At 41.1% G+C, this 22,142-nt stretch overlaps 1 protein-coding gene across 4 annotated transcripts in view; it reads left to right on the top strand.

Moving 5' to 3' along the window:
- The window catches only part of OCA2 (OCA2 melanosomal transmembrane protein), a 399,414-nt gene that overhangs the window by 149,014 nt on the left and 228,258 nt on the right, over nucleotides 1-22,142 (top strand). For all 4 annotated transcript variants that reach the window (XM_032342310.1, XM_032342311.1, XM_032342312.1 and 1 more), the window contains 3 exons: nucleotides 885-1,009; nucleotides 3,991-4,129; nucleotides 7,939-8,071. In XM_032342310.1, coding sequence (XP_032198201.1) covers nucleotides 885-1,009; nucleotides 3,991-4,129; nucleotides 7,939-8,071 — 397 coding nt within the window. The remainder of the gene's footprint in view (nucleotides 1-884; nucleotides 1,010-3,990; nucleotides 4,130-7,938; nucleotides 8,072-22,142) is intronic.

Raw genomic sequence — 22,142 nt, 5'->3', positions numbered from 1 at the left:
CCTTTTCTCGTCAAACTGAAAAAAGATAAAGGAAAAGGGTATTTGAGTTGAATGTTTGTGTAGCATTAGTTTAATTGGCAAGTTGAAAGCTACATATCAAATACTGTTTTGCATTTTAGAACATCTAAATATTTTAAGTTATCAACTTCTGATTACTTGCTTTTTGGTGAAATGATTTCAGTGATTACTTTCTAATCATTGAACATACAAACATTCACTTTTATAAGTGTACTCCTGAGGAATCCACCAGCAAGTTCTGACAGCCAGACTGTGCACTGGAGCTAACACTCAGGGCTGGTGAGAGATCTTGCTATGCTTTACTAATGCAAAGGCTAATGTTGTGCTTGATTTTTTTTTTTTTTTGAACTGGAAAGTTCTTTTAAAACATTATTTACTCATCAAAGCCTTTTGCAAACTCTGAATGATAGAACTATGCTATGATTTTTGCCATCTTCATGTACTTTCAAATATCTGGCCTCTTCCTCTCAATATTGGTACTAAAAGTTCCCAAGATTTAAGTTGCCAACAATCACCAGGGTTAAGGGTCATGGCCCAGTCTGTCTAACCAAAAGGAGATTGTAAAATACGGATAATGTTAAAGGGATAGAGGGCCATAGCCTTGTAATCAGTGAACCATCACAGGGCACTGTGAGAAGGAGAATCAGAGGGAAGGAATGTAAGCCATTGTGGGTTCAGAAAGTTCAGGTACAAAACATCATTTCCTCATCTTAGCAAATTTAGGAATTCATGGGTCTAAATTTTTCCACCATTCAGTGTTTTTTGGACCCTTCGTTCTTAGAACCCTAATGAAAAGTCATATTTATTCTTCAACCCCACTACCCCACTGATCCTGGCTTGTTTTTTTCTATGTGTGTGCATCTCAGACATACCGACTATCTAGAGGAAGAGTATGGGCCATGGTCATCATGTTGTGTTTTATTGCCGCTGTCCTGTCTGCCTTCCTGGACAATGTCACCACATTGCTGCTTTTTACTCCTGTGACCATAAGGTAGGTAGGCAGATTGCCCCTACCTGGGCATTAGGTCAGGCTCATGGTGGTATGTTCTCACTGTTCAGTCTAGTCCCCACTTTCCTTTGCTGTTTTGCCCTGGTCTAGCCTGTGCATCCCTTGGGACTGTGGTGATCAGTGCTCTTAGCTAAGGCTATGGTTTTGGCTGTGGTTATGGCTATGACAGCAGCAGCAATGGCCACAGAAATACTTGTGGGAGTCAGAAGACTCTGGCGTTCTGTCCAGGGGTGGGGGGCAGACTATAAGGTGCCAGAAGTTCTTGTCCACTGGACTGGTCACAGGTGTGACAGAGCAGTGTGGGAGGTCTGGGAAGGGTGGAGCAGCCATCTTGCTCTCACCAGGCTCCTTGGAGGGTTGCAGAACCTGGCCTGAAAAGACTTTGCAGGGTAACTTTGGGAAAGAGAGATTCAGTTTGATTTCATTTTATTTCTTTTAATTCCACCCACTTTATTAATTAGACATTTATTGAGCAACAAAGCCCAGTTGCCCTGAATCTTCTGAAGCTTGAGCTTCAGAGCCTGTCATTATTCAGGCCTCTTGCAAGACCATGGGACTATAATTTTATCCATACTTTTTAAAAAAGATTTTATTTATTTACTTGAGAGAGAGAACATAAGTGGGGAGAAAGGCAGAGGGAGAAAGAGAATCTCAAACAGACTCTGTACTGAGCTTGGAGCCTGATGCAGGGCTTGATCTCAGAACCCTGAGATCATGAGCTGAGCTGAAATCAAGAATTGGACTCTCAACCTACTGAGCCATCCCCATTTATCCATACTTAATGTTCTTGATTTTGAGGTTGGTTCCCCAGCATATCATGGTCCTTCCCTGCTTGGACCCATCATATTCTGGTGTTTGGCTGGTCTCAGGAAAGCAGGTATTCTAGGGGTTGAGGGGAGCTAGCTACATAATGAAGGGTCCCAGACAAGTCACTTTAGCTACACTAATCTGGGTTGTACCATCAAAGGGACTAACCCAAGCTAGTGTTTTGAGGATTCTGCTGGACAAGAGACCCTCCTGGTCATGAGGCATGAGGCATGAGGCATAGCAAGTTCAAAGTAATCATAAGGCTACTTCCAGGGCTCAGTACTAATTCTAGGTTGCGTCTTTGGCATTTGAAGAATGGTTACTCTCAGAGGTGGAGTGAATTGGCGCAGAGAGAAGAGTTTGGGGAGAGGAGCAAGAGGGTGGAGAGGAGCAGAGAGCAGACAGAGTCCCCATGGGTGCAGCCTACAGTATGGAGAGTTGGTTTTTTGTCTAAGTTCCTGCAAACTTGGCTGCCTTGTCCCCTCTGTGCACTTAGGCACAGATTTGGGATGAGGGACACTGGACTCAGGCTTCCTGTGAGGGGAACGTGGCACCTCCTAGTATGTGGGGTTCTTCTGAGGGCAAATGAAGGCTAGAATGAACGTGTTTAAAGGGTGTTCTAAACTGTAAATGTACTACTAATGGCAGGCACCAAACTCTGCTTCAAGGAGACCTCAGGGGGCAAGAGGAAGGCCACACTCACCCCCCTCCAACCAGGGCGACTCTGCTGCGGTCACTGATTTGAAAACCATAGTGTTGCCTACATGTGCCAGGTCCTAGCATCTCATTCACTGCATTCTCTGATGGCAGCTCCAGTGAGAGTGGGCTTCCAGAGGAAGCCCATATTCCTGGCATCCCTCAGCCTTGTTAGGATTTGTTTATATCCTCATGGTTCCAGGAGCCAACTCTGTAATTTTCTGTGAGAATAGCAATTCCATTTATTATCTAAACATGGCATCTTTCAAGATTCAAGTGTTAGTGTGCTCAGATTCACTATTTATATTACCGTACTATTCATGACTTTATGAGCTTAATCACATTCTGCCTCTGTCTGGAGTAGCATTATTCTTCACAGTTAAACGGCTAAGCCCATTTACATCAGATGCCATCTCTGTGCTTGCTCCAGCATTATTGATTAGTGTACGCTATTTTCTTGCTGGAGGCAGATCCTGGGAGCTTTCTCAGCTGAGAGCTGCTGCTGTTACTGTTTGGGGTCTGATCCTCTTTTTGGATTCATTTCTGTCCCTGGTTCCTGGATACCATTTCCTCTTCAGCTTACACACAGCTCTGTAGGTGGATTACTGCCCCACCCCACACCTAGGTGTGCTGTTGGTTATGCTCTGTGCTGGGAGATGGTAGGAAGGGCCCCTGACTGCAGCAGCCTGGAGACCCAAAGCCTGGTTTCTGTATAGAAGTGGGCACTGCTGATGTGTAGGTGTGGTGGGCCATGATATGTTTCCCAAACCTTCTTTAAGGCAATGTTTTTCAATTTCATGCTCACTGGATCTACCTAGGGAGCTGTAGAATGCTGCTGTCTGTCCAAACCCACTCCCAGGGATTGATCTGTCATGGGGCTGGACAGCAGGATTTTCAAAGGTTCCCAGACAAATCTAGTGTGCAGCCAAGGTAGGTACACACAACTGTAGAATGTGTACTCCTTCTCCAAGTAGGAGGTCCACAGGAAGGGTGAGGAGACACGTTAAGGGCTCAGCATCTGAGAAAGGGAAGGTGGGTAAAGAATTAGGGTGGTAGGCTTGGTGTGAGTTACTGAGTGTTGTTACTTTGTGTGCTGCCCCACCCCTGACTCAGAGGGATCTGGTGGCCAGCACCATTCACTTGTGCCAGGGCATGCACTCAGGGAAATGTGCTCCCTCCAGATATGTGGGGAATCTGATGGGGTATATGTCCACATGGATGGTTAAGATGGATGGTCAATTTCATTTAACTTTCAGAGAAATGCAATTCTAAGCGTTAACTGCAACATTGTTGCAACATTGTTGTCTTTGTTTATCCCCCAACATTGCATTTCTTAGAGGTGTGTGTGTATGTGTGTGCACCTGTCCTGTACAAGCAAGTGCTTTAAGAATATTTAGGTTGCACATGGGCTTGTCAATTGAATAGCATGGCTACTACTTTTATTTTCCTCCATGTGACAGATTATGTGAGGTGCTCAACCTCAATCCCAGACAAGTCCTGATAGCAGAAGTGATCTTCACAAATATTGGAGGAGCTGCCACTGCCATTGGGGACCCACCAAATGTCATTATTGTTTCCAACCAGGAGTTGAGGAAGATGGTATGTATGTACCAGTGTAACAGGGTTGCTTTCAATAAATATAGATCCCAGCTTACTTGCTCACTTAACATTCTACCCAACGTGGAAGCTTTTATTAGAAACTAACCTCTTCCATATCACTTCTTCATATTAAGTGCTATTGGTTATCTTGAGAGGGAGGTTAGGTGACTGATCCAGCAGTGTAGAGTGAGGTGGTCTGATGATAAGATAACATTACCTACTTAATCATAGTATGTTATATTAGTGGGAACTGAAGTTTCTTCCAACTAATATAAAGGATAAAATGATCTTTTCTCATTTGTCCCCTTTTATCAAATGTCCCCTTGCATTTTTCAATGTAGTGAATGAATATAGTGAAGAATTTAAGATTTTTTTTAGAAAGGATCATAAAATGAAGGTGTTTAGGAATTTTTTGAAAGCTCTTATAAATATGAATGTATAAATGGCTATCAGACACATGAAAAAATGTTATCATCACTAGCCATCAGGGAGATTCAAATTAAAATTACATTGAGATACCATCTTACACCACTTAGAATTGCCAAAACTAGCAAGACAGGAAACAACATGTGTTGGAGGGGATGTGGAGAAAGGGGAACCCTCTTCCACTGTTGGTGGGAATGCAAGTTGGTGCAGCCTCTTTGGAGAACAGTGTGGAGATTCCTCAAGAAATTAAAAATAGAGCTTCCCTATGACCCTTCAATTGCACTACTGGGTATTCACCCCGAAGATACAAATGTAGTGGAAAGAAGAGCCATCTGTACCCCAATGTTCATAGCAGCAATGGCTACCATCGCCAGACTGTGGAAAGAACCAAGATGCCCTTCAATGGATGAATGGATAAGGAAGATGTGGTTCATATACACTATGGAGTATTATGCCTCCATCAGAAAAGATGAATACCCAACTTTTGTAGCAACATGGACAGGACTGGAAGAGATTATGCTGAGTGAAATAAGTCAAGCAGAGAGAGTCAATTATCATATGGTTTCACTTATTTGTGGAGCATAACAAATAGCATGGAGGACATAGGGAGATGAAGAGATGATGAGAATTGAGGGAAATTGGAAGGGGAGGTGAACCATGAAAGACTATGGACTCTGAAAAATAATCTGAATGTTTTGAAGGGGTTGGGGGTGGGAGGTTGGGGGAGCCAGGTGGTGGGTATTAAGGAAGGAACATATTGCATGGAGCACTGGGTGTGGTGCAAAAACAATGAATTCTGTTATGCTGAAAATAAATAAAAGAAAGAATGTATAATTTCTTTGCACACTAAAGTAAAAACAAAGTATTAGAGAGTAAAAATGGTATTTTATTTGTCTTAAGAATTAAAATTATGTAATTTTCATGACCCTGAAATCATGACTTGAGCTGAAATAAAAAATTGGACACTTAACTGACTAAGCTACCTAGGTGCTCCTTAACTATCTTTTAAGTAACTGTTGAAAAATGTGAATAGGGGGAGCCGTGTCCCCGGTGCTTCTGAATGACATCTCACAGGTCAGAAGAAGGCTTCCTCCATGGTGTCGCAGGGATGTGTACACTGGGATGTTTCTCTGGGCTTTCCCACCATGCTGGGGTGTTCTTTTGGTGCTCTTCTACCGCTGATTTCTTCCACTTCATCAACTGACAACTTAGATGGTGTTGCTCTCAGCTGCTTCATGCTCTTTCTTTCTGGTCACTTCTTCTCTGTCGTCTTTGTGGGTTTTCTGCTTCCACATGGCTCTTCAATTTCTGTGGGCCTTGGGGTTCTGCTTTTTTGATCATCTTTCCTCTTTGGTCAGCATTCTGTAGCAGAGCTCATGCCCCCATGGCCTGCTCTGTTTTCTGTGTACTGGGATCACCCACTTCTGCATGTCTGCAGAACATGGAAAGTTCTTACTTCCCTCAGATCCATGTATGTCATGACTTCTCCTTTATATATTCAATGCATTCTTCACATGCAGCTTGTCCTACATCAGATCCTTCCTGTTATCACACCCATTCTTACAGCGCTGGGGGTCTTTTCCTTGTTGAGTCTCCACAGATGATTCTATCTTCAGATTACACCATGATATTTACTAAGACAGTCAACAGATTCAGCTAATGAGAGTCACAATGCTGTGTTTAAGCATTGTACTGATGCAATTATAATAATGGTTGGGTTTGTTACCAAAGACATTAAAGAGAAGAGTGTAGGGGGCGCCTGGGTGGCTCAGTGGGTTAAGCCACTACCTTCAGCTCAGGTCATGATCTCAGGGTCCTGGGGTCGAGTCCCGCATCAGGCTCTCTGCTCAGCAGGGGGCCTGCTTCCCTTCCTCTCTCTCTGCCTGCCTCTCTGCCTGCTTGTGATCTCTCTCTGTCAAATAAATAAATAAAATCTTTAAAAAAAAAAAAGAGAAGAGTGTAGGAAATTAGAGAGGTGTGTAAAGCAGCAGGGAAGCCCAGATACATGCACCTAATAAGCTTAGTGAAAATATTTACATTCCATGATATATAGCATCTGCCTGTATTATTTCTTAAAATTTTTCAGCTGGGATTGTCCCCCTCTGCATTGTTCTCACTTGATAAGTCCACCCATTACAACTTGAGTAGCAACCAAACACTTCCACTCAAGGCTGTGTTATTTTGTTGTGGCGCCCCTTCCAGAAACTCCTTCCTTTTCTTTCTTTAATTTACCCTTCCCTTTTCCCCCCCTAATTGTCCCATCATTTCTTTTTTTTTTTTTTTTTAAAGATTTTATTTATTTACTTGACAGAGAGAAATCACAAGTAGACGGAGAGGCAGGCAGAGAGAGAGAGAGAGGGAAGCAGGCTCCCTGCTGAGCAGAGAGCCCGATGCGGGACTCGATCCCAGGACCCTGAGATCATGACCTGAGCCGAAGGCAGCGGCTTAACCCACTGAGCCACCCAGGCGCCCTGTCCCATCATTTCTAATTGGACAAAAATTTATAGCTAACATGTGCAAAAAAGGATCCAGAACTCAGGATGCAAGCACCTCTGCCTCACACCTTCCTTCAAAAAATATTAATTACATTCAGGGATCATCTGTATATATCTGCTGAAGGTGTAAGCACAGGGTCAAAGACAGAAAAAACCAGCCAGTGATGTTGCTAACTTATTCCCTGACAGATTAACCTAGTGGGGGATTTTACTCCAAAACATCCTCAGTAGCTGACCATGGCAAGTAGTTCTGCAGAGAGGGAAAGGAAGTCTGAGGAGAGGGAGAAGGTCCTGCCTGGACCCATTTTGGCCACCTGGGATGCTCTGGGCCACCTCAGTCCTGTTGGCCATTGGCTTCCCTGCAGAGGCAACCCTGAAGAGGGTTGTGCTCTCCAACCAAGGATGTTCTTTCATTAAAACTTACAGGGACTTAAACCAAGTATTTAAAAAACCCAACTTGCCTTGAAATGGACAAATATTGCCATATAGTTTTATGCTTTGCCCCCATCTGTCTCTTTTCATCCTGGGAGATTGTGTCAGTCCAGTGGTGAGTGTACACCCAGTTAACATTGAGATTGTCTGTGATAGCCTGTTTTTGTTTTCTCCTAAGGTTTCTTGCTATTCAGGTAGGGATTGGTTTATTGACAAGAAGGAAACAAACTTTAAACATTTTCAAAGTTGTAGAGAAGAACACCTGTTCTGTGGGTTTTGGGTTGGGCCCTGTGACCCTTGAATTAACATCTATCACCCTGATGTGCCTGCCCCTGCTGGCTTTCAGTGCTTAGCACTCCCTGGATCCATCATTTGGGGAGCAGTCTTGAATTGGGAGCTATGCCTGTGCAGTGGAAAATCCCTTCTGTCAATTCATTCCCCCTTTCCTATTTCCAGGGCCTGGACTTTGCAGGATTTACTGCACACATGTTTGTTGGGATTTGCATCATTCTCCTGTTCTCCTTTCCACTCTTCAGACTCCTTTTCTGGAACAAAAAACTTTATAACAAGGAACCCAGTGAAATTGTTGGTGAGTATAAGCACCTCCTCACATAGCCTCAGAGTGTACTATCATAATATTATTATTTTCCAGAGGAAGTTGCCACAACAATGGAGAAGGTTTCTTACATGTAGAACATGAGGGAAGTGTCAGTCATTGGGATGTTGCATGCTTAGTATGTTCCTGGCTGCCTCCTGGTATGCTCTGTGCTTTCAGGGGCTATAAATTCATGGGCCTTTCCTATTTCTTCAGGGTGAAATGTGGGAAGCAGTGGCCACTGTATATAGTTTGCATGTCATGACATCATTAAATCACGTATGTACAAAACAAGTAGTATGGCATGGAGACTGTAGTGTTCAAACCTGTCATACTTTGAGTTTAAAGGTGATTACAAAAATAGCAACATAACCCAGCACAGAGGATACTTTACCTTGTCAATCAAGAGTGTATTGATGAGTTACCAGCCAGCAGGAAGACGGCTCATGATCACCTTATGGCTTTGCATTTTCCTTACTTAAAATTTTTAGTAAATGTTTTAGTTACTGATCAGGATATATTAGAAGCAATAAATTATTTGGGAAACAGCCAGACTCTCCTCAGCCAGCCAGACTCTCCTCAGCCTGTAGAGGATGTTGTGCAGGTTTCCTGGGTAACACAGCATATCTGGGTGACAGGAGTACAGTGACAAAGGTACATTTGTTTCTTTGTGGTTTCAGAGCTCATAGATTGTATATTTACCCCCTCATTCTCTTATTCCTCTGTCCTTGTGTTGTACAGGACTTAAATTTTTCTTTATATTTAGTAAGATAAACAAATGTCATTTCTGTATGAAAAGCTGAGGATCTAAGTATATTCTTATCAGTCCTCCTGATCATCAGATGGTGACTGTACAAAGCAGATTGGCCTTTCTTTCATGTGTGATTTTTGTATTTGAAAGTTGACTATTTTTGTTCTAGTTTGGAAAACATTGTCTTCCTCTCATATACCCTCTCAAGAGTCATCTATGTAAAACAAGCTTGTTTGTAGTAAAATTTAGTCACCCAGATCTTCCAGAGAAATGAAATGATAAGCAGAAATTTCTATTTTAGGCAATACTTATTAACAACATGCACAAGACATTGGAGTGTCCTTGTGAATGTAGAAATGGTACTTCAAATATGATCAAGCCATAAGGAATTTCTGGGTGGCCTCTCAGCCTAGCCCCAAGTGAAGGTGATGTAAGTTCACGACAAGTGAGCACACTCCCTATGCTTTGGCTGCTCATGGCAGAGTAGGAATGGTATAGACCCCACCTGACCGGATTTGAGTGTAGGGGATAAGCCCAGGGTGGGGGACTGGAGGGAAGAGGGGGTGCAGACACAGGTGTTGGAGGCCAAATAGAAAAGTGGTTTTGGTTGCAAGGTTGCTATAACTTCATGCTGATGTAGTGTAGTTTACTTCTTTTGGATGAAGACTGTATTTTCTTCATAGCATTGATAATTCATCATCTCTGGCAGTCTACAGAACAGGCTGTGTGCCTTTCTTGAGAAAAAAGAGTCCCAGACCGTGCTGTCATCTTACAGCTTTATAATGGGGAAAGTAACTACACATGATCCCATTTTTTCCCTGTTTTGAAGAAAAACTTAATCAAAATTCACTTTTTAAAATGCCTTGATCCACTTTTGCCATTGACTGATGTATTAGTTTTCCAGGACTGCTGTGACAGAGTACCACAGACTGAGTGGCTTAAACAACAGATGGCTTATTTCTACAGATGCTAAGAGGACTTAATAAGCCAGAACAGATGGCTTATTTCCTCACAGTTCTGGAGGCTGGAAGTCCAAAATCAAAGGGCCTGTAAGTTGGTTGGCTCTGACGTAGGATATGTTCCAGGCCTGTTTCTTTGGCTTTTAGATGGTCATATTTACGTTTAAATGGATTTTTCCATTTGTGTCTGTGTCCACAATTCCCCCATTTATAAGGATACCAGTCATCTTGGATTTGTAGCCACCCTAATGACCTCACTTAACTAATTATACCTGCAACAACCCCATTTTTAAGTAAGGTCACATTGTGAGGTACTTGAGATTAAGTCTTCACCACATGAATTTTTTTTTGGAGGGGGACAAAATTCAACCCATAACAACCAGAGATATTCAGAATGTTTTATCATCCACTAGTATACATAAAATGTGATAATTTAATATATAGGGTTAGTTTTCTGATGGAAAGGATTCTGATTGGAGAACTAAGGAAATTGATTACAATGGATGATTGTGTGGGCATAGCTGTACTTCAGTGGAGAGTTAGAAAGTTATCTTGTCCAGTTATGCCAGGTTCTACCTAACTGCCCTAGTGATCATAATTACCTGAGAACAATTTTTGCAGGTTTAGGTTACCAGCCCACCCCCAGAAATTCTGTGCTGTTAATAAGCTCTTCTGGATAATGCTGTCTTAACATGAATTTGGGATACACAGATTTAGAAGTATATGAAACAAGTCTGTATAATCAACTCCTCCACTCTTCCTGAGTAAGGAGCTGAAAAAAGCTTTGAGGGAAGTGGGAGGAGATGGCTGGGACCTTCCTGATGCTGAAACCCTATGGCAAGGCCAAGGCAAGCTATGAGTCAGCACAGAGTGACACAGAGTGTCAGGGCAATTGCTGTGGGCCACCATGGGTCATAGGGCTCTCCAATTTGAGAATGCTTATTATAAGTACAAATTCTCAAGCCCTATCCTAGAGATTTGGTTTTAGTAGGTCTATTATGGCATCCAGAGCATCTGTATGAACCAGGCTTGGCTATGTTGCAGTGAAAAAGTAACGCTGCCCTATTCTTTTCCCATCTTTGGCTTCATTCCCACCATGCGCTGGCATTATCATTTCTCAGAGCCTTGGGATGTTGGTCATCGAAGCAGAGAGAACCACTTGTTCCACCCCATTATTGACTGACACATGATGACTCTGTTCATAGCTTGTCATCCTGATTGTCGCTAGGCTCCACTGGTCACAGGGTGAGTCAGACTAGCAAGTGCCCAGATTGGAAAAGAAAATGACTTATTTGGTAAAAAGCACAAATAACTACCAAAGTCTGCCCTCCTCACCAAATATCAGCTAAGGCTGCTTCTTGTTAATATTTTGTACAGAATTTTTGTGTCTGTGTACATTAGGGATACCTGTGTAGAATTTACTTTCTCATAATGGCTTTTTTGCTGTCTGCATAGAAGCACACCCTTCTCTTCAATTTTTTTGAACGAGATGGTGTAGAATTGCTAGTACTGTCCCCTTAAATATTTGCCAAGACATTTGCACACATCCCAGGACCTGAGCCGAAGGCAGAGGCTTAACCCACTGAGCCACCCAGGCCCCCCCTTTTGCGAGTTTCTTAAAGTAGAAGCTAAGGTTATTGTTTTTATATATGCCTTCTTTTCTAATACAGGTGTTCAGTGCTCTGAATTTCTGTCCAATTAATACTTTAGTGACCTGCCACTAATTCTCATATGTTTTATTTAATTTCAATACAGTTTAAATTACTTTCTGATTTCCCATTTATTTCTTTGATCCTTGGATATTTTACATGTAAATAATTCACCAAATAGAGATTTTGCAGTTACCTGTATCAGAGAATACCCTTGATAAAGCTTGAATCCTTTAAAAGTTATTAATACTGTTTTATAGCCAGGATGTCTAGCATTATAAATGTTCTATGTGCACCAGAACAGAATATGTACTCTGCTCTGTTGGGTGGAGCGTTGTCAGTATAGTCAGTTAGGTCAAGTTGGTTGATAACATTATTCAAGTCTTCTGTATTTGATTTTCTGTCCACTTGTTCTATCAATTACTAAAGGATGGAAATAGAAATCTCTATCATTGTGGATTTGTCTCTTTTTTTGCAGTTATGTGATTTTTTGCTTTATATATTTCAAAATTCTGTTACTAGAATATGTAAATATTTAAAGTTGTTATTTCCTCTTGAAGAATTAACACCATATAAATCATTATAAAATGACCTTCCCTATCCATAATCATGTTCTTGCTCTGAAATCAATTTTGTTGCTAATATAGCATTTCCAGATTTCTCTTCACTAGTGGTAGTATAGTATATCTTTTCCATCCTTTCACCGTCTTTTGTTTTTTGTTTAGTTTTTAAATTGAAATTCAATTAATTAACATATAATGTATTATTGGTTTCAGAGGTAGAGGTCAGTGATTCATCAATCTTATATAATACTCGGTACTCATTACATCATGCGCCCTCCTTCATGTCCATCATCCAGTAACCCCATCCCCCTATCCCCATCCCCTCTAGCAACCCTCAGTTTGTTTCCCATGATCAAGAGTCTCTTATGGTTTGTCTCCCTCCTTGATTTCATCTTGTTTTATTTTTTCTCTCTTCTCCAGTGATCCTCTGTTTTGTTTCTTAAATTCCACACATCAGTGAAATAATATGATAATTGTCTTTTTCTGATTGACTTATTTCACTTAGCATAATATCCTCTAGTTCTATCCACATTGTTGCAAATGGCAAGATTTATTTTTTTAATGCATGAGTAGTAGTCCACTGTCTATATATACCACTTTTTCTTTATCCATTCATCTGTAAATGGACATGTGTGCTCTTTCCGTAGTTTGGCTATTATGGACATTGCTGCTATAAACACTAGAGTGTATGTGCCTTTTGAGTCACTATGTTGGGCAATTGCTGGGTCACAGAGTAGCTCTATTTTCAACTTTTTGATGAACCTTCATACTGATTTCCAGAGGGGCTGTAACCTGCTTGCACTCCCACCAATAGTATAAGAGGGTTCCTGTTTCTTCACATCCTTGCCAACATCTGTCTTTTCATGACTTGCTAATTTTAGCCATTCTGACTGATGTGAGGTGGAATCTCATTGTGGTCTTGATTTGTATTTTCCTGATGCCAAGTGATGTTGAGCATTTTTTCATGTGTCTCTTGACCATTTGTATGTCTTCTTTTGAGAAATGTGTTCATGTCTTCTGTCCATTTCTTGACTGTATTTTCTGTTTTTCTTTTGGGTGTTGAGTTTGAAAAGTTCTTTACAGATATTGGATATCACTGTGCCTTTATATTTAAAGTGCATTTCTTGCAAGAAGCTAACATTTGGGTCTTGTTTTTTTAATCCAACTTTATAATCTCTGCCCTTTAATTGATATGTTTAGATTATTTATATTTAAGATGATTAATGATATGATTAAATTGAAGTGTATTGTCATGTTGTTTTCTATGTGTGCCTTCTCTTCTTTATTGCCTTTTCCCTCACTTTATTCCTTCTTTTGGATTAATTTAGTATTTTAAAAATATTCATTTTTGGGGAGGAGTCAAGATGGCGGAGAAGTAGCAGGCTGACACTACTTCAGATAGCAGGAGATCAGCTAGATAGATTATCTAAAGATTGCAAACACCTACAAATCCAATGGCAGATCGAAGAGAAGAAGAACAGCAATTCCAGAAACAGAAAATCAACCACTTTCTGAAAGGTAGGACTGGAGGCAAAGTGAATCCAAGGCAATGGGAAGGTAGACCCTGGGATGAGGGGCCGGCTCCTGGCAAGCGGCGGAGCAATGGTGCACAAAATCAGGACTTTAAAAAGTCTGTTCTGCTGAGGGACATCACTCCAGAGGCTAAACCGGGGAGAAGCCCACGCGGGGTCAGCGTGGCCTCAGGTCCCGCAGGGTCACAGAAGGATCGGGGGTGTCTGAGTGTCGCAGAGCATACAGGTATTAGAACAGGGATGCCAGCTACAGAGACAGAGCCAAGTAGTGAGCTCCCAGCTCGGGGTTACCTTGAACCGGTCGCAGGCTTGGTGAGTTCTGAGTGCGGCCGGAGGCCACAGAGACGGGAATAATTGGGCGCTGTTCTCTGAGGGTGCACTGAGGAGTGGGGCCCCGGGCTCTTGGCTCCTCCTGGCCAGAGACTGGGAGGCCGCCATTTTCATTCCCATCCTCTGGAACTCTACGGAAAGTGCTCAGGGAACAAAAGCTCCCGAAAGCAAACCCAAGCGGATTACTCAGCCCGGCCCCTAGTAAGGGCAGTGCAATTCCGCCTGGGGCAAAGACACTTGACAATCACTACAACAGGCCTCTCCCCCAGAAGATCAACAAGAAATCCAGCCAGGACCAAGTTCACCTACCAAGGATGGAAGTTTCAATACCAAGGAGAGTAGCGGAATTCCAGAGGAGGAAAGCAAAGCACGGAACTCATGGCTTTCTCCCCATGATTCTTTAGTCTTGCAGTTATTTTAATTTTTTTAACTTTTTTTTAACGTTTTTAAAGTAGTTTATCTAATATATATATTTTTCTTTTTTATACTTTTTCTTTGTTGTTTTCTTTTTTTTTAATTGCTTCTTTTCTTTTTTTCTTTCTGAACCTCTTTTTATCCCCTTTCTCCCCCCTCACGATTTGGGATCTCTTCTCATTTGGTTAAAGCATATTTTCCTGGGGTTGTTGCCACCCTTTTAGTATTTTACTTGCTGCTTCATATACTCTTATCTGGAAAAAATGGCAAGGCAGAAAAATTCACCACAAAAAAAAAAAGAACAAGAGGCAGTACTGAAGGCTAGGGACCTAATCAATACAGACATTGGTAATATGTAGACTTCAGAATGACGATTCTCAAGGTCCTAGCCGGGCTTATAAAAGGCATGGAAGATATTAGAGAAACCCTCTCGGGAGATATAAAAGCCCTTTCTGGAGAAATAAAAGAACTAAAATCTAAACAAGTTGAAATCAAAAAAGCTATTAATGAGGTACAATAAAAAATGGAAGCTCTCACTGCTAGGATAAATGAGGCAGAAGAAAGAATTAGCGATATAGAAGACCAAATGACAGAGAATAAAGAAGCTGAGCAAAAGAGGGACAAACAGCTACTAAACCACAAGGGGAGAATTCGAGAGATAAGTGATACCATAAGACGAAACAACATTAGAATAATTGGGATTACAGAGAGAGAGGAGAGCAGAAGGTATACTGGAGAGAATTATTGGAGAGAATTTCCGCAATATGGAAAAGGGAACAAGCATCAAAATCCAGGAGGTGCAGAGAACCCCCCTCAAAATCAATAAGAATAGGCCCACACCCCGTCACCTAATAGTAAAATTTACAAGTCTTAGTGACAAAGAGAAAATCCTGAAAGCAGCCCGGGAAAAGAAGTCTGTAACATACAATGGTAAAAATATTAGATTGGCAGCAGACTTATCCACAGAGACCCGGCAGGCCAGAAAGAGCTGGCATGATATATTCAGAGAACTAAACGAGAAAAACATGCAGCCAAGAATACTATATCCAGCTAGGCTATCATTGAAAATAGAAGGAGAGATTAAAAGCTTCCAGGACAAACAAAAACTGATAGAATTTGCAAACACCAAACCAGCTCTACAGGAAATATTGAACGGGGTCCGCTAAGCAAAGAGAGACCCTAAAAGTAGTAGATCATAAAGGAGAAGAGACAATATACAGTAACAGTCACCTTACAGGCAATACAATGGCACTAAATTCATATCTCTCAATAGTTACCCTGAATGTTAATGGGCTAAATGCTCCAATCAAAAAACACAGGGTATCAGAATGGATAAAGAAACAAAACCCATCTATATGTTGCCTACAAGAAACTTATTTTAAACCCAAAGACACCTCCAGATTTAAAGTGAGGGAGTGGAAAAGAATTTATCATGCTAATGGACATCAGAAGAAAGCAGGAGTGGCAATCCTTATATCAGATCAATTAGATTTTAAGGCAAAGACTATAATAAGAGATGAGGAAGGACACTATATCATACTCAAAGGATCTGTTCAACAAGAAAATCTAACAATTTTAAATATCTATGCCCCCAACATGGGAGCAGCCCACTATATAAACCAGTTAATAACAAAATCAAATAAACACATCAACAATAATACAATAATAGTAGGGGACTTTAACACTCCCCTCACTGAAATGGACAGATCATCCAAGCAAAAGATCAACAAGGAAATAAAGGCCTTAAATGACACACTGGACCAGAGGGACATCACAGATATATTCAGAACATTTCATCCCAAAGCAACAGAATACACATTCTTCTCTAGTGCACATGGAAAATTCTCCAGAATAGATCACATCCTGGGTCCTAAATCAGGTCTCAGCTGGTATCAAAAGATTGGGATCATTCCCTGCGTATTTTCAGACCACAATGCTCTGAAGCTGTATCTCAATCACAAGAGGAAATTTGGAAAGAACCTAAATACATGGAGACTAAACAGCATCCTTCTAAAGAATGAATGGGCCAACCAGGAAATTAAAGAAGAATTGAAAAAATTCATGGAAACAAATGATAATGAAAGCACAACAGTTCAAAATCTGTGGGACACAACAAAGGCAGTCCTGAGAGGAAAATATGTAGCGGTACAAGCCTTTCTTAAGAGACAAGAAAGGTCTCAGATACACAACCTAACCCTACACCTAAAAGATCTGGAGAAAGAACAAGAATGAAACCCTAAACCCAGCAGGAGAAGAAAAATCATAAAGATCAGAGCAGAAATCAATGAAATAGAAACCAAAAAAACAATAGAATAAATCAACGAAACTAGGAGCTGGTTCTTTGAAAGAATTAATAAGATTGATAAACCCCTGGCCAGAATTATCAAAAAGAAAAGAGAAAAGACCCAAACAAATAAAATCATGAATGAAAGAGGAGAGATCACAACTAACACCAAAGAAACACAAACAATTATAAGAACATACTATGAGCAACTCTACACAAACAAATTTGACAATCTGGAAGAAATGGATGCATTCCTAGAGACATATAAACTACCACAACTTAACCAAGAAGAATTAGAAAGCCTGAACAGACCCATAACCAGTAAGGAGATTGAAACAGTCATCAAAAATCTCCAAACAAAAAAAAAAAAAAAAAAAATCTCCAAACAAACAAAAGCCCAGGGCCGGATGGCTCCCAGGGGAATTCTACCAAACATTTAAGGAAGGACTGATTCCTATTCTCCTGAAACTGTTCCAAAAAATAGAAATGGAAGGAAAACTTCCAAACTCATTTTATGAGGCCAGCATTACCTTGATCCCCAAACCAGACAGGGATCCTATAAAAAAAGAGAACTACAGACCAATATCCTTGATGAATACAGATGCAAAAATTCTCAACAAAATACTAACCAATAGGATTCAACAGTACATTAAAAGGATCATTCACCACGACCAAGTGGGATTTATTCCAGGGCTGCAAGGTTGGTTCAACATCCGCAAATCAATCAATGTGATATAACACATTAATAAATGAAAGAACAAGAACCATATGATACTCTCAATACGTGCTGAAAAAGCATTTGACAAAGGACAGCATCCCTTCCTGATCAAAACTCTTCAAAGTGTAGGGATAGAGGGCACATACCTCAATATCATCAAAGCCATCTATGAAAAACCCACCGCAAATATCATTCTCAGTGAGGAAAAGAATCTATACTCAGAAAACTATAAAGTACTCATGAAAGAAATTGAGGAAGACACAAAGAAATGGAAAAATGTTCCATGCTCCTGGATTGGAAGAATAAATATTGTGAAAATGTCTATGCTACCTAAAGCAATCTACACATTTAATGCAATCCCTATCAAAATCCCATCCATTTTTTCAAAGAAATAGAACAAACAATCCTAAAATTTATATGGAACCAGAAAAGACCTCGAAGAGCCAAAGGAATATTGAAAAAGAAAGCCAAAGTTGGTGGCATCATAATTCCAAACTTCAAGCTCTATTGCAAAGCTGTCGTCATCAAGACAGCATGGTACTGGCCCAAAAACAGACACATAGATCAATGGAACAGAATAGAGAGCCCAGAAATAGACCCTCAACTCTATGGTCAACTAATGTTCAATAAAGCAGGAAAGAATGTCCAAAGGAAGAAAAATCTCTTCAATAAATGGTGTTGGGAAGATTGGACAGCCACATGCAGAAAAATGAAATTAAACCATTTCCTTACACCACACACGAAAATAGACTCAAAATAGATGAAGGACCTTAATGTAAGAAAGGAATCCATCAAAATCCTTGAGGAGAACACAGGCAGCAACCTCTTCGACCTCAGCCATAGCAACATTTTTCCTAGGAACATCGCCAAAGGCAAGAGAAGCAAGGGCAAAAATGAACTATTGGGATTTCATCAAGATCAAAAGCTTTTGCACAGCAAAGGAAACAGTTAACAAAACCAAAAGACAACTGACAGAATGGGAGAAGATATTTGCAAACGTCATATCAGATAAAGGGCTACTTTCCAAAATGTATGAAGAACTTAGCAAACTCAACACCCAAAGAACAAATAATCCAATCAAGAAATGGGCAGAAGACATGAACAGACATTTCTGCAAAGAAGACATCCAGATGGCCAACAGACACATGAAAAAGTGCTCCATATCACTCGGCATCAGGGAAATACAAATCAAAACCACAATGAGATATCACCTCACACCAGTCAGAATGGCTAAAATAAACAAGTCAGGAAATGACAGATGCTGGCGAGGATGTGGAGAAAGGGGAACCCTCCTACACTGTTGGTGGGAATGCAAGCTGGTGCAACTACTCTGGAAAACAGTATGGAGGTTCCTCAAATGTTGAAAATAGAACTACCCTATGACCCAGCAATTGCACTACTGGGTATTTACCCTAAAGACACAACGTAGTGATCTGAAGGGGCACGTGCACCCGAATATTTATAGCAGCAATGTCTTCAATAGCCAAACTATGGAAAGAACCTAGATGTCCATCAACAGATGAATGGATAAAGAAGAAGTGGTATATATACAAAATGGAATACTATGCAGCAATCAAAAGAAATGAAATCTTGCCTTTTGCGACAACGTGGATGGAACTAGAGGGTATCATGCTTAGCGAAATAAGTCAAGCGGAGATAGACAACTGTCATATGATCTCCCTGATATGAGGAAGTGGAGATGCAACATGGGGGGTTAAGAGGGTTAAGAGGGTAGGAGAAGAATAAATGAAGCAAGATGGGATTGGGAGGGAGACAAACCATAAGTGACTCTTAATCTCACACAACAAACTGAGGGTTGCTGGGGGGAGGAGGGTTGGGAGAAAGGGGATGGGGTTATGGACATTGGGGAGGGTATGTGCTATGGTGAGTGCTGTGAAGTGTGTGAACCTGGCGATTCACAGACCTGTACCCCTGGGGATGAAAATATATTATATGTTTATTAAAATAATTAAAAAATGGGTTAAAAAAACTATACATTTTTTCCCTGTTACATTTTTGGGTATAGTTGTGTTTTGTGAGTTTAGTGATAATTATACCACTAACTTTTGTGAGTTTAGTGATAATTATACAACTAACTTCAAGTGATATTGTACTGCTTAGCATAAGAATGTAAGAATTTTATAATAGTACTCTCCAACCCTGCAATTGCACTACTAGGTACTACACCAAACATACAGATGCAGTGAAAGGAAGGGACACATTCACCCTAATGTTCAAAGCAGCAATGTCTACAATATTGAACCTGTGGAAGGAGCTGAGATGTTCTTCAGCAGATGAAGAGATAATGAAGATGTGGTCCAAATATACAATGGAATATTACTCAGACATCAGAAAGGATGAATACCCACACTTTGCATTGGCATAGATGAAACTGGAGGGGATTATACTAAGTGAAGTAAGCCAGTCAGAGAAAGACAATTATCATAAGGTTTCACTCCTATGTGGAGCATAAGGTATAGCATGCTGTTCCATGCTATTGGAGGACTACAGGGGAAGGGAGGGGAAAACTGAATGGGAAGAAATCAAAGAGTGAGACAAACCATGAGAGATCCTGGACCTTGGGAAACAAACTGAGGGTTATAGAAGGGAGGGGTGTGAAGGAATGGAGTAGCTGGGTGATGGGCATTAAGGAGAGCTTGTTTTGTGATGAGCACTGGGTGTTATATGCAACAAATGAATTGTTGAGCACTATATCAAAAACTAATGATATATACTATAGGATGGCTAACTGAACATAACTAACAATTAAGACAAACAAACATAAACAAAAAAATAGTAGAATTCCATTTCTCAACTTCTGGCCTAGGCATCTTCCCCTGAGATTCATCACTTTGAGCTGGATGACTCTCCTCTGGGCTTTCTGGCAGCCACCACCTCCTGTGAGAGAGTGTATCCCACATGGTAATGTCTTTGCCTGTTTGTACCATGTGTACATTGACCCCAAGTAATGTCGTAGGAGGTTGGTTGAGAAGCTCAGGAAAATAGGGGTTGGAGGTAATATATGAGACATCTGATGATGTCTCCTGGTCAGAGGTCAGTGTGACAAAAGTAAGAGATGATACAGCAGGATCAGAGCTCACAATGGTGCTTGCCATTTGAGGATATTGTCTTCCCTGAAGATCTCTGGCTTTATTCTGCAATCCATGGGGAACCAATGGTTATTTGAAAGAAGGAATCTGTCTGTCTACCTACATTTATCTATCACAATGGTGCTTGCCATTTGAGGATCTTGTCTTCCCTGAAGATCTTTGGCTTTATTCTGCAGTCCATGGGGGAACCAACGGTTATTTGAAAGAAGGAATTCGTCTGTCTACCTACATTTATCTATCTTTCTAGATAGCTCAGCCTTGATAGATTTATCATCCTAGCAGATGGGTAAATAAGAACATAGACAGATATATTTCTTTTCTGTATATCTACCTATATAATTGTATCTATCTATGACTAACCTTGGGTGGATTGGTAGTAAGTGACTCCAGTCAGAGGTTACTGAGGAGCAATCAGAATCAGTAAGTATGAGGAGATGAGGCCTGGGCAAGCTGGTGTACTGGGATGGGAACAAGTGGACCCTGTGAGAACCATACCAATACATCCTGAACTCCTTTTGTGACCTAGTACTGTCCTGACTCATGTTTACTTATGTTGTAGCTTATATCTCTTGATAGCTTGTTGGAAGCTTATCCTGTAACTTATTAGTTTTTCTCCTTTAACATTTAGCATGGTATCTGACAGCTATTATATGACTAGCAATGTTAATGCAGAAATAGTGGAGAGTGGCACTGATAAGACCAAAATGACATTTCAGGCTTGTGAACCTGGAAGATAAAGATGTCATATTAAAATGAAGAAAGTGAGGGGAGAGAGTTTTGTTGGGGCAGGGGAGATGGAATGTCTATCTTTGAATCTAGCAGCACAAGATGCAGGGGACATGGCCTTAGAGCTTAGCAGAGGAGACAGGGAGGGGAAATGTCAGAGGTGTGGAGGAAGTCTGGGAACTAACTGAGGAGCACATACACTTGAGTAAAATGAGTTCTGGGTGCAGGCAGTAAGCTTCATTTCCCTGGGCAAAATCTCTCTCTTCACTAAATACCCTGCTAATTGATGATATATTTCATTTCAAAATTAGGAATACAAAAGTGTGCAACTTGAGCCTTTAATTCATAGGTTTAGCCGGGGAGAATAGCTCCACCTGTTTGATTTGATGGGTTAGAAGTCAGCTAGCCTCTGTGTATATGTGTGTATGAGGGGGCTGAAGCTATCCCTGGAGAGGGCACCTATGGAAAGGAGCCAGGGGGTACCTGAAAGGGCAGTTTTGCAGATGTGGCAGTGATTCCCAGGCTCTGCTTTTCACACACAGATGGAGCGAGAACTCCCAGCCTGCCCCCAGTAGACCAGCCCCAGAAACTAAGCACGCTCTTGTTTAGCTCTTTAAAGCTGATCATCTATTTGGAAGAGTAATCATCACTAGCGTGCCTTGAAAGACTAGCTGGGAAATCTTTGTGCTTCATGGCTGGGCTTTGAATGATATCTTCTGTGTAATGTGTTTCAGAGCACTGGAGGAATCACTGGCACTGCAGACTTTTTTTTTTTTTTTTAAAGATTTTATTTATTTATTTGACAGACAGAAATCACAAGTAGGCAGAGAGGCAGGTGGAGAGACAGGAGGAAGCAGGCTCCCCGCTGAGCAGAGAGCCCAATGCGGGGCTCGATCCCAGGACCCTGAGATCATGACCCGAGCTGAAGGCAGAGGCTTTAACCCACTGAGCCACCCAGGCGTGATGGCCTCATCTCCCCTTTCCGGTACCTGTGTGGCATTTTTGTGCTTAGTGTTTCAAGGGCTAGTT

Source organism: Mustela erminea, chromosome 5 (genome assembly GCF_009829155.1).
Source record: "Mustela erminea isolate mMusErm1 chromosome 5, mMusErm1.Pri, whole genome shotgun sequence".
Classification (NCBI taxonomy): Eukaryota; Metazoa; Chordata; class Mammalia; order Carnivora; family Mustelidae; genus Mustela; species Mustela erminea.
This window is presented reverse-complemented; position numbering and strand designations above follow the sequence as displayed.